General features: G+C 36.6%; 1 protein-coding gene across 1 annotated transcript; it reads left to right on the top strand.

Moving 5' to 3' along the window:
- Nucleotides 1–2464: 2464 nt before the first annotated feature.
- Nucleotides 2465–19474, top strand: LOC104069689 (spermatogenesis-associated protein 6-like; the record flags this gene model as incomplete). The annotated part of the gene is made up of 9 exons (XM_009578134.1): nt 2465–2637; nt 4170–4218; nt 5113–5154; nt 6496–6620; nt 11136–11216; nt 13816–14094; nt 15722–15809; nt 17493–17533; nt 19242–19474. Coding segments are annotated over 9 exons (1055 nt in total), but the record flags the coding sequence as incomplete, so codon positions are not given.
- Between the last annotated feature and the right edge of the window lie 55 nt (nt 19475–19529).

The following is a 19529-nucleotide window of genomic DNA, read 5'->3' as shown; positions in this document are numbered from 1 at the left end:
GACATTATTCTTCATGTCTTTGCTACATGGAGAATTCACAAATGCGGCAGTGAAGGTAGTAAAGCTTCTAGTAAAGCTTTAAGCACTAAGATGAATTAATAGCATTGTGGATTACTGCCAGGTAAGGAGACTAAAATGGCATCTCTTCACGTTGAGAAAATTATTTTTGCAACTCCTAAGTCCAAAATGTTGTTCTGTCTGGAAGCTTGCACTCAGCAGAAGTTAATACTGTCCATTGCCCTGCATAGGGAACTCTTCTTGTTTTGATGACAATTAAAGGGTTTTTTCAAGGCCTGCCTTTTTCATTGGTTACATATGCTGCTACAGTTTTAGGATGGCATGTAACAAACAGATGCCATAGGGGGTTGTGGATCAGTAGAATTCTCTTCCTTTCCATGAGATGAATTCAGTGACTTCTTTATGGCTCTTAGTGATATCCCAACAATAGGGTTGGTACACATTTTCCATCCTTCTGGGAACTGCAGCAGGGAAGTCCAGGGTAACACTGTCCTAGACATTTATCATAGTCCTCCTGGTTGGTTGTAAAATCAGTTAATTGCAGCATCCCTCTTCCTTAGCTGATCCATAGATAATACTACTACTGTTTTTAAAATGGTCCATCATCCTGCCGAACAGTTTGCAGTCAGATAAGAGCTTCAATTTGTCTCATAAGTGTTATGCAGCTCCATGCATTGCATATTACAAAACAGATTTAATGAACTGCAGATATACATGTGTCGTTCATTTTTGGAGCTGGTTTAAAGTTACGTGAACATGTAGATTTGGTGTTCCAACCCAGGCAATGAATTGTGCAGTTTATCTAAAGGGTAGTAGAAGCACAAGTTTCCACATGTGCTATCTCGCCCCACATGCTGATTTGTAAGAATTTATTTTCTTTTACAGGATAGCCAGAATAAATGGCGCCTGATGGTTGCAGTTTTGCCCTCTCCAATGTCTTCAAACCTCTCACTTTTCATTTCAGTAAATAGGCAAATACTGGTTGCCTTCTCTAAGGTGAAAGGCATGAAAGCCCTGCTAAAAATGATTGTCAATTCTACAAAAATGACAAGAAGAAAATTCAGAACTAAGCTAATATGACTTGTAGTATGTAGTTTGGGGTATCTTGCCCTGTATGAATGAAATCTGTCTCTTTCACTCACTCCTGTTCACACTTACAACTGCACGAGTGTCATATAAGCTGTTTAATGCTTGACAGTCTGTTTCGATTGGGATGTCTATTATTCTGGCACTTTTCTTGCAGATTTGAAGCCCTCATTTACATGGAGAAAAACCCCTTCTTTTCCTCCTCAAATATTTATGAGTAGAAGCACTGTTTTTTAGCTTATACTGTATCTATAATAATCTATCACACATTGGTTTCTGTTATTTCTTTCACCTGAGGCTGTTTTTCTGCTGTTTATATAGTTTTCTTTTAGATCCAGTTAGTATTTCTCAAATAAAATGTTCATTTGGGAGTAGGAGACTGTAACCAAAGCACTTATTTTAATTCCTGTCACTCTCGTCCTTTGTCTTTCTACCTGGCAATTGAAAGTCTGAACACTTTCTCCAGCAACCTTATGTTGGAAGAGACAACCTCATATTTATTATACCACGATAAAAAGTGAGCAGTAGAACTGAAGTGAAAGGTGACAATTCTCTGTCTGGGTAATAGAATAAAACCACGTGGCTTGGAGAAAATAGCAAATAGTTTTGCAATGAGTTGTGTACATCCTTGCAGTGAAAACACAAGTAAGACCGTCTGATGTTCATCAGAGCTTTAAAAACGTATCAGCTTCTTCTTACTTAAAGAAGAATTGTCCGGAGAAAGTTGAGAGATTACTAGCAGTATCTGGCAGCCTAATGAGGAGCCTTCCCTGCCCTGAATACCCTCCAAGGTTGCCAAACTTCTCAGATAAAACTTCATGTGCCACGTGTCTGATAGTAACGGAACAACAGTTGCTTTTTCTCGTTTACATATTAGAACGCAAAGTTAATATGATATTTGCAAATAAACTTGCCCTTTTTGGTGGCTGGACAGAGTATGGATATCTAAGCATGTACATTTACCAGCTTCATTCTCTCTGTGGCTAGACTAAAATTTGGATGGGGTTTTGTGCCTTGGCATCATGCAGACTGCATTTTACATAACTCTTCATATAGAATCTGATGTGACCCTTGAAGATTGACTCTCATATAGTCAGCGCATGCCTTTAACTCTATTAACCTGGGATTGGGATACCAGTTTTCAGTTTTGGTTGAAGAAAATGGAGTATGTTTACTTACAGTATTTGGTCCTGATTATTTTAAAATGGTGACTGTTTTTCCTGGTCAGTCTGTACAAACAGAATTGCTTTAGAAAAGAATTTTTTTCACTCTGTTATAATCTGACTCTCAGAAATCAACCATTTCAGCCTTGACCATTTCATTTTTATATTGAAAACAGACGTTACTTCTATAACTAAAGTGCAGTTTGTTTTAATGAATGTGTTACTCTTACAGATAACTTGCCCTGGAGTGCTGCTGAAAGACAAAGAGGAACTTTATCTCAGTGTCTCTGTACTTGGACAGTACAAAAAAACTCAATGCGTCCCTGCAGTGTTTCCACTCTTCTTTCAAGAAAAACTAGTATTTGAAAAGGTAAGATAATGTCAAGAGTTAACACAAGTCAAACAAAACCCATCCCAAACTCCACAAAAACTCACTGCAAAACCCCTGAGCACAAGTAATCCCACTGACGATGGCATAGCATTGTAACTCCTGCTTCTCCTCAGCACAAAGGAGGTGTGTGCCTATATTATCCACACGGTGACTCAAGAACTATGCATCCTGAAGATTATAATGTATGATGAGGCTTTTTAGGTGTTTGTTAATTCTTTTGTGAACTGTCCTTTTTCAGTGTCTGTTTTCCTGCCTTGGAAGGAACTGAATGTTGTTCTAAAAATTATGGCAAGGTGAAGAACAAAGACTATAATATATAGGAGAGTCAACTTAATTTAGTAGAAAGATAGAATAGCAGCTCAAGCCTTTTTGGTGACGTTTCTCCCTTTGAGATACTTTCTTCATGGTTTGTCACCAGAATTCCCAGGTTGGTACTCTGGCCTTATAATTTATAGTTGTTTATCACATATTCTGAGTCCCTAGTAGCTTCATTATTAGTACCACAGGGATAATGAAACACAGTATCTTACAGATATGATCTGGCTTCTTGACTACCTATGAATAATAATACTTTGCCCTTTCTAGTTCTTTTCCTTTAAGCATCCCCCAGCACTTTGAAAACCAGACTGAGTAAACATCAATGATGCTCTGGTGATGTGGGTAAGATACAAACAGTGATAATTTCACCAGCTACTGAAGAATAAAAAAGACCGTAGTTCTTTAAAGGCAAACATGCCACAAACTACTTAAGGGAAATGTACTGAATACTGTTTTCATTGTAATTTAGGGGAACTCCAAGACACCAGGATCTATCTGCTTACAAAAGAGGTGAACAAGGAAGCTGAGAATAATGTCTGTCTTCTTACAAATAGCTGTTGAATAGGTCTAGATATTTGTGGAGCACCGGTTCTTTGGTATTTTTTAGTGTTTGGTACGCTGAACAGCAAAGTGATCTGCACCACTCTGCTGAGATTTTTGTACATAATTAGGGAGAAGTCTGTTAGCTGCTGAATATCCAGTGCAACGTCCTCCCCTATTCCTTGCCATCTATTCACATGGGATTCAGGTTAAAAAAAACCCTGTACTTTGTACATGAATAGTCACTTCCGTGAAAATGAAGCTTAAAGCATTACTAATATATTAAAGAACATACTCTTCATCTATCAGAATTCTAGTACATTTAGCAATTTATCTTTCTCTCTTTAAATTTTCTCAGACAATACTTATCTCTACATGTTCAACTCTTCACGATACCTCCTAATTTTAATACGGAGAGGTAACCCTAAATGGCTAGAAAGCATATGACAAGAACTGCTAGCTTTCAATGACTTTGATCCTGTGCCAAATGATAATTTCCATTTCCTTTCTTTTTCCAGTGGGGATAGGACTCTTGGCAACCATCTGAAGCAAGGAAGAATATTGATTTCTTTTTTTTTCTTTCCTTCTCTTTCCCCAGAGGTCCATCTGATGACTTTGACTTTGTTATTATTATTTATTAATTTCTTTTCCAGGCATTTGCTGATATAGTTGATCCTGGAGACCTTGTGGAGTTACTGGAACGTAGGTTCTGCTTTTTATGTATACTACGTTGTGTGCATTAATGTCATGCATGTATGGGCTCAAAAGACTTTTTGGAGGTTTAAAGTATGTGATAATTTTTCTATCAGGAGCCTGTTCCCTGAAAAGCTAGTGGTAACCAATGTAGTATATCATGTACTAAATAAATAGGACTCTAGCACTAGTGGGTTTTCAGAATAGAAGATTTGTTGTCAATGCAGGCAGAGGTTTTTTTGCTGTCTTTTGGTTACTAGTAACTTACCCAAAATACTGTTAACTAACAAAATGCCTCTAGAAACGTATGCTACATGCTTTAGAACAAGAAAAGGGTTAAAAGTCATAATTAATGGAAAATCCAGCTAGTTATCCAGATAGGTAATGGATTCCTTTATCTGATCATTTATTTGATTAATTTTCAAATAATAAAAGCATAAACCTTTGATTTTTATAAAATTATTCTTTTCATTTTTTAAGAAAATTAAATGTCTTGCCGCATGTGGAGCATAACAATTGTAGTGAGACAACACTGACCCTGAACTCAAACGCCAGGAATATGCTCCCTCATACTGGGAGTTATCTGAAAAAGTGGCAAAGCTTGCATCATGTTCTTTAAAAACTATCTTCAAAAGACAAACTTGGCAGCAGATAGAACTTCCCAAGTTCTAAGTCAAATTTAGAGTCGTCATTTGTACACTGCTAATGCCATTGTGTTAATCTGTGGTATTTATGCAAGCTGTTCTTAATTTTCTCTTATTGTTGGTGTAGTGGAAACAGTGTAGCTATGTACAGTGCTATGAAGCTTAAATCAATGAGCCGTTTTTCTTAGGTTTTGACTATGAGAATTACTTTCCATTTCAGTCTTTTTTTAACTCATGAAAAAACTTTTTTCTTTTCTAGTTGACACAGCAGTACTTGAACTCATACAGCTCATTCCTCCAGGTATTGTATCAGTCTCTTCATAAATTATGCAGTTTAATAGGTGAATTTCCATGAGGACATTGCCCATTACAGCACAATCATTTTTTCCAACACACAAACAACATAGAAAGCTCTTCAACAAATAGTCCTCTGAATATAAAATGTTAATAGATCAAGAGGATCTCATTCTTGAAAGAGTAATAACTAAATATTGAAATGTTCCGTACTCAGGCTTAGGAAAGTGATAATATTTTAAAAATGGAAAATAAACTGAAATCATCCAGTGCACACTTATTAACTGCATCACAATTCACTTGCAAAGTGGCTGTCTGTGAAATTTCAGAGTGCATAATCTTGTTCTCAGAATGACACTTTTTTCCCTTCCATTTTAATGGTAACCATTGGGAAAACTGTTATCCTCACTATAAGTATTACAGGTCTCTCCGGATATGTGAAGATAATAAATAGCGATTTGTCATACTTCTGTTATTGGTTTGTGTGATTATAAAAATCTATTTTAATGAAATTCAAGTGTTCCCATGAATAATGTAAATCTGCACATTTTGTTGGAAATAAACTCAAGTTTTAAAGAGGACTCATTTGGAAACTGTGGTATTAAAAGCACTCTCTGTCACTTGTCCTTAGTACTTTCAAGGAAACGATTGCTTCTTTCAGGTGACTCACCAGACTGTTTACTTAAAGAAATATAGTGAACGTGGATTTTTGTTGTGGGAGGGTAAAAGATCTTGGATAAGAAATTTAATTTCAGGGGTCAGAGATAGGTGTGATACAGCCCAACATGAGCTGACAAGATGACTGCAATTAGCAATTTAAATTTTTTTATAATATACATTCAAGGTTTTCCCTGAAAGAAAATATTTTTTTTAAAAAGTAGGAAACTTGAGATAATGATTTTGATGTTGCTTGCGTTTCTTTCTTACTACTATGCTTACTGTTGCTACTGCTATTACTATTCTGTAATATGGAATGATACAGTTTTTCATAAGGGATTGGCTACCATTAAAAAAAATACTGGTTTCTTCTGTGGCATGGAAGGGAAAGAAAGAGGAAAACTAGAAGAATTGCCTAGAGAAAACTTCTCATAAGTCTCTTAAGATTGTGTTAACTGTTCTATAATTTTTTTTACAGTAACAGTGAAACATACTTTCAGAGTAGATTCTGCAAATTTCTGCTGCTGATTTAACTTGATGAGGTTATTTCCTAGAGTGATATGAGTTTTAGAGCCATGCTGTTAATTTTTAAAGAACAAAATTTGTCTTAGTTTCAGTACGGTCTTGTGTGTGGTGTCTGTACTATATGGCTTTGTCTATTTTCCAATTAAAGTCTGTATTTTCTTTTTAGTAGGAAAAATTCTAGCTACCTATGAAGAAAATACAAGAGATTTCCTGTTCCCTGACCCTAAGCTTACCTGTGGGCACCATGGTTCAGATCGTGAGATTTTAATGAAGAGATCCTCTTCTTTTACAGTGAGTGAATATCTGTGGATTGTATTTATGATACAGTGTGTTTCACTGAAGAAACCCCTTGAGCTACTTCAAATGAAAAGTGATTACTTCTGACAGATTTTGCCATTTCAGGTGTTGAATGTACAAATCCACAGCTGAACTTTGGTGAAAGTATAATCTTTTTTGAAAATGCTTCAAGAAATTATTTAATGTGAAAAAGTTAGTTTCCACTTGGTTTGCTGTGTGGCACCATGACATGTCTTCTGTTCAATTTAATCTGTGATGCAGTTGGTAGTTGAAGGGATGCAAGAAAAGAGGGAGATGTCGTATCAACTTCATGGTTCTCAACAGATAAACCATGTAACCCTCCCTCCTTGTTTCAGACCGTTTTTGGTACTGTTTAGGGCAATGATAGTCAGTACAAATTGATAGTGCTATGCCATCTGACCCATGGGCCTCCGTGAGATGCAAGATCACCACTAAAATAGTAAGTAACTGAAATTTGGCTTAGTTGTTTTTCAGTTCCAAAGTCTGTTTCTTAAGGTCTGTTCAGGCTATTCGCGCACATTTAGTAACTTGCCTTTTCTACAGTTTCAAAAAAGCTATGATAAATGACAACTAATTGGCAGAATAAGTGCAATGAATTAATGTTAATTTTATGGAGATAAGGGCTCAAATACATAGTAAATGAAAATGAATTTATCTCATATGTCCCTTTTATAGAGTTTGACTGTTGAACCTTAGGTGTCAGTGGAATAACTCAGGAAGGCACTTTGAAGATGATGGTGATGATGTGGGATATGTGTTTTGGGGTTTGTTTTGTTTGTCTTATTTTTGTTAAATTTTACTAGTAGAGTGGCAGGACATTTGGATTGGGAAGAGAGGGACTCAGTTGCCCTGTCCGTTGTGTTTTGATTAAAAACACATGGCACTAGGAAAATTCTGATTAAAGGTCATTGGTATCTTTTAGCTGGTATAATCTTTACCCTGCAAGGGCAACCTGGAAATGCCCAGTCACTTCACTTGCAATTAGAAGTGCTAATTTGGTGTCTAATACTGTGTTACATTTGAATGAATTAAAGCTGTGATTTTGTGGTACAAAATGTATGGTTCTGCAGCAGCTTAAACTATCACTGCAAAAATAGCCATCATTTTTTGGTCATAGCATCTCTTTGATATGGCTTATCCTATGCACATTGGTGGTGGCTCAAGAGAGGGGGTAGGACTGTATTGCTTTCATATTACTTATAGAATAGGTACTTTTCTGGTGTTGAGAAAGAATAGATAGGGAGGTAGTAATAAATGAGGTGGTATTAGCAAAATGATTTCAGATTTTTTGCGAATGCAATATAATGAATCTTTGTAGAAGCAGAGCCACTAGAGAAGTTTGAGTTTTTTTGTTGGACTGATTTCTTTAATACAAAAATTATGTATTTTCTAATAAAGAGAAGGTGCCATAATTTGTGAGCTGTGAGAAAATGTGATCAGAGTCATTTGGATTTGTAGCTGAATGATGATACTGTAGTAGCTTTAAAAAGTTGACTGATGTAAGATAGAAATGTATTTCCATGTCCTTGGGAACAGTGTAAATTAAATCCATCTCTGCCCTGGAACGAGGACTGCAGAAGCATCTGTTGCTCCGTTCCATCTCCATCACAGACAGAACAGTTCAAGAAAGGATTTTGGCATACTGACCTCATTTTCAGGAATAATAAAGAAGCTGTGTTTGATGGAATTGGAGGGAGGCTCCCCGCAAGAACTTGTGGTTCCTCTCCTTGCTTGCCAAATGAGATAGCTGAGAGAGGATTTTTACCTCCAGTAGAAATGCAGTCTCAAATGCTCCCATCTTCTAGTGTTCCCTAAGCTTTACTGGCAAGTATCTCCTGCTAACTCTGTCAGCACCAAGCACTGAATGTGAATGCTAAGCAAAAGGGAAAGTGTTACACAAGGTTTTGAGAGCCCTCACATTATTCCTATGCTAGTCAAGCCATGTTCTTCCCACATGAAAAGTTATTTATAGCTAGCTGACATGTTGAGTATTTTTGACTGACAGCTGTGCTTCAGTGGCACTTTGACTCCCAATAAACTTGTCTTTTATTAAAAAAATAAAGGTAGCAACAGCAAGGTTACGGTTGTGGAGTTCAGATAGGCAGTGACAAGCAGTGTCTGATTAACACTGCTAATCTGCCAGTTGGAAGGAATCCCAAGTTGAGAGGATCAGAACTCCTCCAGAAATCTGGCACTTGGCTGATAATGTCTCTGGCTCAATGTCTGATAAGGCTTACAAACACAATACTCATACAAGATGTGCCTCAAGTTATCTCTCCTGGTCCAGTGTTGCCCAGCTGAGGCTTTTGCTGGCTCTTCTGTATTTCTCTGCAACCCTTGCCTTTCAGAATTTGCTTAAGCCTTGACTGTTGGTGACTTCTTACAGATCTTCTTATCTTCATTCCCCATCCTCGTGCAGTATTTGCCATGTTACTTAAAATGTTTTCTTTTTAGTTATGCTATCTTTCATTAGCATACCAATACAAGACCTTCTATTATGTTCAGATATACTTTTTTAAGCTACAGACTTGTACTCATGCTCCTTACAGTCAAAAGCACGTATTAGACTTGTTTTCTAACTGGGGTTCTTCTAAATATGAACCACCATTACAGTTTTTCTATGATCAAATTAAAATTATGTCCATATCACTTCTGTTTAATGACTGGTACAGAAGGACTGACAAGCCTGCTCAGGGCTGCAGACACCACGAAGCCGGAGGCAGAGGAATAGATCCCAAAAACTTTCTGGCTGGATTTTCATTTCCAGATATGTTTGGGGCCATACGGCAGTCTTTACATATTACTATATTGAATATCCTTCAGCAATCCCTAGTTTGGGAGCTGCAGAAGAACAACTCCTCTGTTTGCTTTTGGCCTATAAGTTACTTTTGACATAGCCGTGCCTATGTATGCGAGTGCCATTCCGTATTCCGTCTCCACAAGCCATTTCTCTGAAGAAACCATGGGTTTGTGTGATTTTTTAGCTATAAGCATTTAACAATTCTGTAATCATTCTCAGTCTCTGTAAGAGCAGTAGGTGCTCTGTTGTTGCTTTTTATAGAAGACTTACTAATTCTAATGTGTCCTTTTTTAAATTGTTGATAGCACTTGACAATTCATTAGTAATAAAAATGAGTTGATTAAAGACGGTCAGCTTTAAAATCTCTTTTATATGCCATAACTTGGCTTGATTGAATCCTGGACTCTGTTAATTGCTATGACTGAGCTTTCTTGGCATTTTTGTCATTTCATTTCCATAATCTAACCTGGGGCCAGATCATATTCCCTTATGGGAAATCAGTTTCTATTTAGGCAGGTGGTAGAGAAAAGTTTGGTTAAGCAGTCGACTTAATCAGCAGTAGACTTCACTCATGAAGTTCCTGCTAATTCTTAAGAATGCGAGGCAGAGTCACACACAGACCAGCTCCTTTTTATTCCTCAGTGATTTTGTGTGTTCCTGTGCACAAATGCCCATGCACACAGATGCCTTGGGGCAGCAAACTCTGTCCATGTTGAAAGGAGAGAGGGTAGAAAGTTTTAAGGACACTTGATTCTCTCCTTCCTTCTACAGAGCTGTATAAGATGCACATAGATGATTCCCACTTTTTTATAGCATATGTGGCCTTCAGTTCTTCTTTTTGTTGCTGTCTTTTTTTCATGTTGCTGTTTCGGGAAATAATGCTTGTGTGTCATAATCTCTGCCATCTACACCCAGCAAATTTTGTATATTTGTATTAGGCAATTCTAGCTAAATTTGACAGGAAGTAGAGCTCTCAAAGGTATTATGTTTCTAGGCACAGCTGAAGTAAAAGAAGATGAGTTGAAAAGGAACTGTTAGCCATGTAAAGATGGCTGGCCATTAGTACATGTGTGCTGGTTGACCACATGGCTGGCTGCCTCTTGCCAGTCACATGTGTGAGAGGGGATTGAGAGGAAGTGGAACATGGTTATAGAACATGGGAGACAATCCACAGAAGTCGGACTTTGCTGTAATGGTTACAGAATAAAGGGGATTCTTAATCATACTGTTACAAATGAATAATTATTTGCAGTGTAATTGACTAATTTTCAAAATGTTTTTACAAAAAAGATTGCACAATTGAGACTATTTCTAAATAAGTTTCCAAAGTTAGCATTAATGAAACTTCTAGAGCATGACTGGAATTTTTATTGATGCTATATAGCATGGCATGAAAAATCTTTAAAAGTGCTTTTGACAAAGAAATGTATTGAAATAAAAGTCAGACCTTAATTGTTGTACGAAAGCAATATAATCATCTGTAATTGAATTGTCAGAAATGCAAATGTTAGCATCTTGACATTTACCATTGCTGTTCTGTCTTTTCTAATTATCTTTATTAAAGGCTGAAATTAACAAAGGAAATGGCTGAAAATTAGGAATGGTTTGTTACATTAGGTGACATTTACTTCTTTGATAGCCTTTATCTTGAGTTGGAGCTTGATGTTCAATTATTGTCTCTCTTCTAGGGAATTGCACCAAAATTGAGATTTTCTACAAGCTCCCTTATTACAGAAAGTCTGTTAAGCTCAGGAAGGAGTCACATACAGGTTAGCATAATTTAATTGTTTGCAATTTAATTTCTAGATTTAATATTGATAGCCTTGGTTCCAATTTTTGCATGTGCTGCTCACTTCAAACTTTTCTCATTCTTTTGTTGTGGTTAAAGCAGTTGTCATGGGTGCTTGACAACTTGATTAAATTTTTAATCAAGTATGAGTAAAGAGTGGGCTTGGTGCATGACAGTAAACGCTGAGAGTTCCTTGAATCTGAAACAATTATCAGCTGCTATGTTCTATGATCAGCTGAAGTGTCAATCCCTGATGTATTTGTAGCTGGGAAGATGCCTTCTCACCATTTCTTACTGACACTTAAAATTAAGGTGGGACAATGAAAGCTAGGTGAAGTCAGAGAAGGTACATTATCAAACAAACCAATTAATTGAATTGTTTTCAGTAACAATATCAGTTACTGTAATGGAAATGAAGATTTCTGTTGAAAAGGCTGTCACCAATATTAATCTGGAAATGCTGCTTCTGCAACGAGCAAAGTTAAAGGTGAAGTAGCTGAAGAGACTGGGGGGAAAAAAAACCTCTCTGATATGTTTGTTCATTTAGTAGCACTGTTCTCTGGTCTCACAGGTTGGAATTTTGGTTGGGTTTCCTGGCACAAGCTGTCACATAAAGTTACTCTTACATCTTCCTTTTTTTGCTAGATTATTGAAAAATGGTGCAGCATCATTAAAACGGAATGGTTGTCAGGAAGGCTTGTGTGCAAAGAGGGTTAGGTGACTTTGACCTGTTTGTGACATTGCTAATCAGTTCACTGAGAAGTTTCTTCCCAAATTAGCAAAAGAAATGTATTGAGACACTTAGGTAAAGAATAAAAAAAAAATCAGTGGAAATTGTCATTGTCAGAAAACTAACTTCACTGAAGGTGACTTCAATAAGGGCAGTTTGATTTAAAATTAAAAATGTCCTTAAAAGTATTTAATGTTATGAATGGCATATCAAATTTGCATGTGTTGCAGTAAAAGTCTAGTTTCACGATTGGTGTGTATGCCAGAAGAAGGACAGCCTACTTCTGGTGAAATTGAAATTAGTATTAGAGAATTAGGTCTGGTTTTGTTTGGGCCAGTTCCGTACTCTGGCTCACTACCAGCTGCACAAGTGCTAGTAGAAGCATGAGAAAGACAGTGGCGTGAAGAGTCTGTGTGATGCCAGATTCAAACCATGTTGAGGCTGAGGTTGTGTGTTTGTTTTGCATAATTCATTGTTGGGTGTAGAGGGAAAGGCTTGAAGGTAAGCTGGACATTTTATTTCTGGGTTCCTCTGAACTGTAGTGCATACAACATTCAGAATTAAGAGTAATGTCAATTTTCTCAAGCTTGAAAAAGAATTTCTAACAGGAAGAAAAGTCTTGCTATACCATTATTTTGATCTCTTATAACATGTGAATTTGGGCCAAATTTGACCAAAAAGCCTAATTACCCATACTGTGGTATTCAAAGTTAAAACATGCTGCTGACTAAGTAGCCTGATAAGAGTTGTATAATCTAGAGTGCCTTGACCTATAAAGCTTGTAGAGTAATTGAATGCTCATTTAATGCCAGGAATTACAAAGGAATGATAATGTATTTCGGTCACTGAAGAAGTTAATAGTTATTTGGAGGGGGTGTCAGTCCTGATTGTTAGGTAGGCTTTGCTGGTAACAACAACAACAAAAACTACAACAGCACCACCCCATCCTATGCTGTGGGAAGGGAGGTGGTGATGTTGGTTGTTCTTCCACTTTCCTTTATTCTGCTGTATGTAGGTATTTTTAAAGCAATATCAATTCAGAGATAGACTTTTAAGACAATATTTGATAATGGTGTGATTTTTATAAATTTTAGCTACAAAATCCGTATTTTGGATGTCAAGTGCCAGTTTTACAACTACAGAGCTGCTTTGCCTCTTCTTTTGCAAAAGTATTCACGTGATTTGAGAGGATCTTTGGAAGATGGTCTTTAAAGTTCTGGGGTTTTTTTTTGGGGGGGGAGCATGGGGGTTTTTTTAACTAAACATAGCTTCTTGATTATAACTGTTTAAAGAACTAGTAAATTCACGATGATCCAAGAAAATATAAATATCAGAGAATGTAATTACACTTCTTGTGAGGCTTTAGGCAACTCTAAATGAATGTAATTTAAACTACTAAACAGGCTTCTATTTTAATTTATGTATTTTATTTTAAAGGATAAGAATTTTAAAAGGTTAAAAAAAGTTTAAACAGATGAAAAAATGCTTCAAATCTGTGTATGTTCCAATCCAGGTAAAGTTTGTGTTAAATGAACTTGTGACAAAATTCAATTTAATTTTTTACAGTCTCTGTACACTAACTGTGTGAGAAAACTAATTGGGTAAGTATGAGGCACTTAACCTTAACATCTAACGTAGTAATGTGTGTTTTAACCTCCTTCTGGTTTCAGAGAAAATGGTAAATACGTTATTGTTTTTTAAATTGCTGTTTGATTATAGTTTTGTGAGGGGAACATCAGCTGACATGACGTTTATTTCTGTTAAAATTACTAGTTCCCTGTTTGCATTATTTTCAGTGATCTTTGTTCTGCATGCTGTCAAACCCGATAATTTCTCTTTCTCGCTTTAGGGTGATTTGAATTGGGTACATCACTCAACCCCAAATGGAAAATTGCAAACAAAGTTACCAAAGAAAAATACTCTTTCACCTGAGAAAAGCAGGCACAGCTTAGCAACAAAGAACTACGAGCAGCCTACAATAGCTTCTAAATCACGTTCTCCATCTCCATACACAAAACGACGAATGTGTGAGCTATCAGAAGAAGCCAGGCAACGACTGGCCCATTTAAACCTTGGTCCTTATGAATTCAGAAGAGAAACTGATAAACCTCCATTTGTAGTTAGACGGGTTTGTATTCTCTCCAAAGTGCTTCCAGCTTAAGCTCAGATCAAATATTGTTCTTTCACTAAATACTGCTCCAAAAATTCATTCAGCTCTTAGTTTAGGTGAATAATTTTTCTCTCCTTAACAGTCTGTCACATAGTGATTTAAATCTAGAATTAACTGAAATAAAATTTCTTTTATCCGTGTTAGTAACAGACAAAGATCAAATTCTTTCATGAATATATTGGTTAAATTCTCTGAGGCCTCATTTCTTTTCTTCCAGCACACTAGACAGGATAATAGGTGTATAAATTCAGCTTGGAAGTAATTGATATTAGTATTAAAAATTTCTGAATAAAACTTGTCTAGTCACATTATGAACACTTACACTTCCTCTCAACTTTTTTTATGTTGGCATCCTATGATCTTTGAAACACTTCCTTTGCTCAGAGCTACATCTCTAACACTTTGACTTAAAGTTCATAACCAACCTGACTTTAGCACCCGCATAAGGACTTTTTGCTAACCATACTGTGAAAAATTGTTCTGAAATTAGGTCCTTATTTAAAGAAACTGTGTTTAAGTGCTTTAATATGAAGGGGCCGGATTTCCTAGCCTCTTGGAGAATCATATTTTTATATTTTTTTTCCTCTTTATTTTTCTTATGATTGCAACAATCCTTTATTTTTAGAATACCACTTTGAACACGTAGGGGCAGAGATGGGATTGTTCTGATTCTGTGCTATGGCATTATGATTTGGCTACAATTCTGGACACTTGTCACAGCCATTGAAATAATTTAGTGTTTAATTAGTTTGCTTCTGACTTTATTTTTTTTTCTAGTTTATGTACAAATGAATTAATAATATCTTGTAAAATTTTAGAATTCTTTTCCAAGTTTTATTCTACGTATAGGAACCTTTTAGAAATTCAGATTAGCCTTAATAAGCCATTAATCGTTCATAAACCTGCTGTTTATATCTCTCTCAGATATTTTTCTTTTAACTCCTTTTAGTCAATTCTTCTGTTTTTTGATCTATAGGTGAAGTTCACAGCTTAATTATAGCATCTTTAAACACTGATTATTGATTTTGATTACTTGGTTATGTTTGCACAAAAAAGGAAAAAGCTTGTCTCTTAATGTACCGTATCCTGACTGTCATGGCCTTTCTAGATTGAGAATGCTCCTTTTAGGGCATCTTTACTGCTGAGGACTCTTTTGGCCTGGAGATTTTGTGTTACATGAAGATTAAAGTTAGATTATGTTAAATGTAACTTTTTTAATTAGGAAGAGATTCAGATCTCTCTTGGTGAGACCTGAACTGTTTGGAGTAAGTATGAGATATCAAGAATTGTTTAAAAAGACAGCAGACATTATAGATGAAGAAGAAACTGTCTGCAATTTTTTTTTCTTTGAACAATATGGTATTCAGAGTTTTCTAGACCTTTGTAGTACTGTTTTTGTTTATGCACAGTAATGCTAATAATACACATAATATGAACAAAGTGTTGTGAAAATAGCTTTAAATAGCATTTAAATAAGAATAAAATATTTCAGAATGGACTAGATGTGGTCTTATGAACGAAAACAGGAAAAAAATAGAAACTTATACATCTGATACTGAGCATTTTAACAGTGCATTTGCTTCAGGTTGAACAACCAAGTCCTGGTATTAAGTTTCATACCTGGTGTCCCACACGAGAAAGCACAGTGGAAGCCTGGACCAAGGTAGACCATGGTCAGTATTTTCTACTATATATCTCATTAATGCTTTTGTTTTCTGCATTAGTTTAGTAAGGTTATTTTGTTTTGGGGTTTTTGTTTTGTTTTTTTATTTATTAAAAAAAAGTCAGTCTATAATGGAGAAAAAGCTGTTCTTTCTTCCTAGGAATAGGACGAATACTGAATAAGCTACTGCTGCAAAAGGTGCTTTTGAATAGTTCTTTACCTCATGAAACTTGGAACATAGTTCTACATGATATGAAAGTAGGAGTAGAAAATACCAAAGAGCAGGCGAGTGCTCCGTTTCACTTGTTTTGATGAGTTGGATAGTGGAGCAAATCTGCACCACAGTCTGTGGGTGTGTTGATCAAGCTCAGAGTATTGATCATTTTGAAGTTCAAGGGCTCTGTTTCTTCAAAAATGAATAATGTTTATTTCAGTAGTATTTGTGAGTAGTGGGTCAGTGACTTACCATTATCAATGAGCATCCAGGATGTGCTCGAATATCTGCTTTGTTATGAGAGTTTATTAAAAGATGTGGGACCAGAAATTTAAGGAAGTACCCTAAAACTTGATTTTATTGTATGTGTCTGGCAATATGAGGATTTTAATGAGTCTCATCAGTATATGTTTGTTATGTGTGCTCTGCCTCATTTTTATTGTGCCTCCTCGCTAATTATAAATTGTTAAATAGCAAATCATTATGAACTTGTTATTTTACATTTGTTCTTTGTAGTAGCACTGGGTGCAGGATTTTAAAGGTTTCGCATTCCCTTTGGGGTCATACTTACCAATCTGTAGCAGCTGGATAATGTAACAGACCTGTTATCACCTGGTATCATTGCATACTTACGAAATGAGCTGATGGTTTCTGGCCAGTGGCTAGGAGACTGAAATCTACCTCACTATTAATATCCAGAGGAGTCACTGGTCACCTGCCTGTGTCTTCAGGCTTAACTGTAACTTCTGAAAAAAACAGATTCCTAGGATTAGAAATCTTAGTACTGACAGTACAGTTTAGTCCTTTTTTGCTTTTGTGGAGGTAGCTAATAGAGGAGTGTCTTTACATCGCTGTACAGCATAGAAGTACCTCTTTGGGCTTGGGTCACAGTATGAGGGTTGTTCAGTACACACTGATAAAACCGATCAAGAAGCCACACAATTTAATGTCGGTCCCTCAGGGTTGAGGTGCGTATTGACATTGGATAAACATCCTAACCCGGTATGGACCTAGTAGTTTCCATGGGCTTCGTACTCGTGTTTGTGGGTCAGTGGTGAGGGAAGGAATGAAGAGGTGATAGAAGGAAGGAGAGGTGGTCATTGGGAAGCTTGTTCAGAAAAGATTAGTAAGGTAGTGTAATGTACGTAAGGATTTTTGGGAATGGTAGAGCTTGATTTAGGCAATTAATAGCTTAAAAAAATGTGCCACTTCTGTCTATGCAGAAGATGGTGGTTACACTGATTCATTATTATAAACATTGTATTCCATTAAATGTGAAGTCATTGTTTTCAGCTAAAGAAAGTGATTTCCTGAAATATTCTGAGGGGACTGTTTAGAATTTCACAATGTATAATAATAAATTGCTTTAGTACTGTTTGGGAGGAGAGGTAAGCTATTTTGTAAAAGATTTCATAAAATTTAGGACATTCAGATTTTCTTTTGGATTTCTTCTGCGATGCACCTTTTTTCTTTCTCCAGATCCTTCTCTTCTCGGCAGCTACAGACCCAAGAAAGCCAAAGTGAGTACTTTGAAGTGCTATTGTTTACAAATTGTTTTTTGGGAAGGTCTGAGTGAGAAGGATTGTCTTGTGTAGGTATTTTTGAAACTTTATCTACTATAGTATCAAAAGCCAAAAAAGGGACGTTTTAAATCTTATCTAACCCAGTTTAGGCCGGCTGACAGATTATTTACAAATAGAAATGTGAAACTGAACACTCTATAAGATATTCATGCCTGTAGGTACAGAACTTGCTTCTCCTTGGCATTAAGGCTTGTGACAAGGCTGTAGAAGAGCCTTTAAAGGCAGTTTGCATTTGCCTTTCCAGTCATTCTGAGAGCACACTTCATTCCAGAATTGTATGCAAAGGTAGCACTGGTACAACTGGCAAGCCACTGTTCTGTTATTTCACATCCTTGCTTTTTCAGATTTTAGCTGCTTTGTGTGTTAAATGGATCTGAAGATTAATGTCAGGGTTCCTTTGTTTTTTAGTGTTTTTTATTCTTTCCATCCTCATTTAGTTGTTTTTGCCTATGTTCCTGAAGTACTACAGGAATTGTGGATTTAGGATTTAATTATGTATGCCCTCTTAGATTTCCTAATGGCTGGGAAAACTGATGATAATGAGGAGGAGGAAAGAAGGGGAATTAAAAGGATAAACCTTGATGTATGTTAAGCACACTTTTGTCAGATTCTAAACTTTTAATACCAAGAATTGCAGTTTTGCGTACCATGTGAGTCTAATATATTGTGCCACTTCTGGATTGTTCCGTGGCTGTAAATGAGAAACTGTAAAGAAAATAGAGAATTTCTACTAAATATGCTAAATATGTCATTGTTTTTTTAGTGATGGCTATTTTAAGGTTGTGTTGTCCCCCCCATCCCTCTGCCCCGCAATGGGAAAGTAGATTTTAGGAGCAGTCAGTGTTTGGAGAATGCAGATAGCTGAGCTACAGGTTAATTCATCACAAAATTCTCACAAAATCAGGGCTGAAGAGAATGTATCTTTTTCTTGCCTGAAATATAAAATAGCTTTGTTTAAGAGGAGCTGTTTCCCAAAGCTGAGGGAAAAAACCCTGCAGCCTGGAAAGCACTAATGAATAACTTGATTTTTTTGGTCTGGTTTTGTTGTGGTTTTTTTGGTTTTTTTCCTCAGCTTTGGGAAACAGCTCCTGTAAAAGTCCCCATTCCAGGTAAAAGGGGGTAACTCGTGGAGACATTTTAGTGGTATGTTTCAGGTTAAGAGGAACTATGAAGGAGAGTAACTAGTATAGTGAAGAGTGAGTAGAAGGTGAGTAAATGGGCCTGAGTTTTCCCTTGAGGAACAGCAAATAATGAGGGGGAAAAAAGTCTAAGAACAAAGTTTCCCACACTGAGAAGTCTGAGGTTTGTGTTGTTCAGACTCTCAGGCATCATTCGAATCTGTGGGATTCCTGGGAGGGGTAAGCCTTAGATTGTGCAGTCAGAAAAGGTGATAAGAGGCCTGTTACACTAGACTTTGCCATAAGATAGTGTGTTAGATACCAACAGAGTCCTCTGACACTTGTTGATTTCATTTAAACCAGGGCTTGCTCTGTGGAATGAGGGTCCTTGTTCTTTCCTCAGCAGGCAGATATTCCTGCATGTATGTGCAACCTTTAACCTTTTGGTTTGAAAAATAAACACATGAAAACTGTGCATCTTGATATTTGTAATAAATTTTAGCAAGGTTTGGTGGGTTTTTTTACAGGCAAAATCTACTCATGGAAAAGACTTTGACAGTTCTGATGTTTGCCAGGAGGATGTGGTCTCAGATCCAGCCAACAGACAGTCCCATTCTGGTTCATTAAAGCATTCAGCACCTCGAGCATTTCAGAAGCGTTCTCTAAGTTCTGTGCTAAATCGATCTTCTCTAAGGGAAAGGTAATGACTTGGTTTTGTTTGTGAAATTCTGGAATTATTAACGTGAGCAGATGATAACAGTACTTGCGTAACTATAGTACTTGCATAACTTGCGGGACAACCAGGGGATCAGGCC

This window comes from Fulmarus glacialis, unplaced genomic scaffold (assembly GCF_000690835.1).
Source record: "Fulmarus glacialis isolate BGI_N327 unplaced genomic scaffold, ASM69083v1 scaffold48065, whole genome shotgun sequence".
Classification (NCBI taxonomy): domain Eukaryota; kingdom Metazoa; phylum Chordata; class Aves; order Procellariiformes; family Procellariidae; genus Fulmarus; species Fulmarus glacialis.
This window is presented reverse-complemented; position numbering and strand designations above follow the sequence as displayed.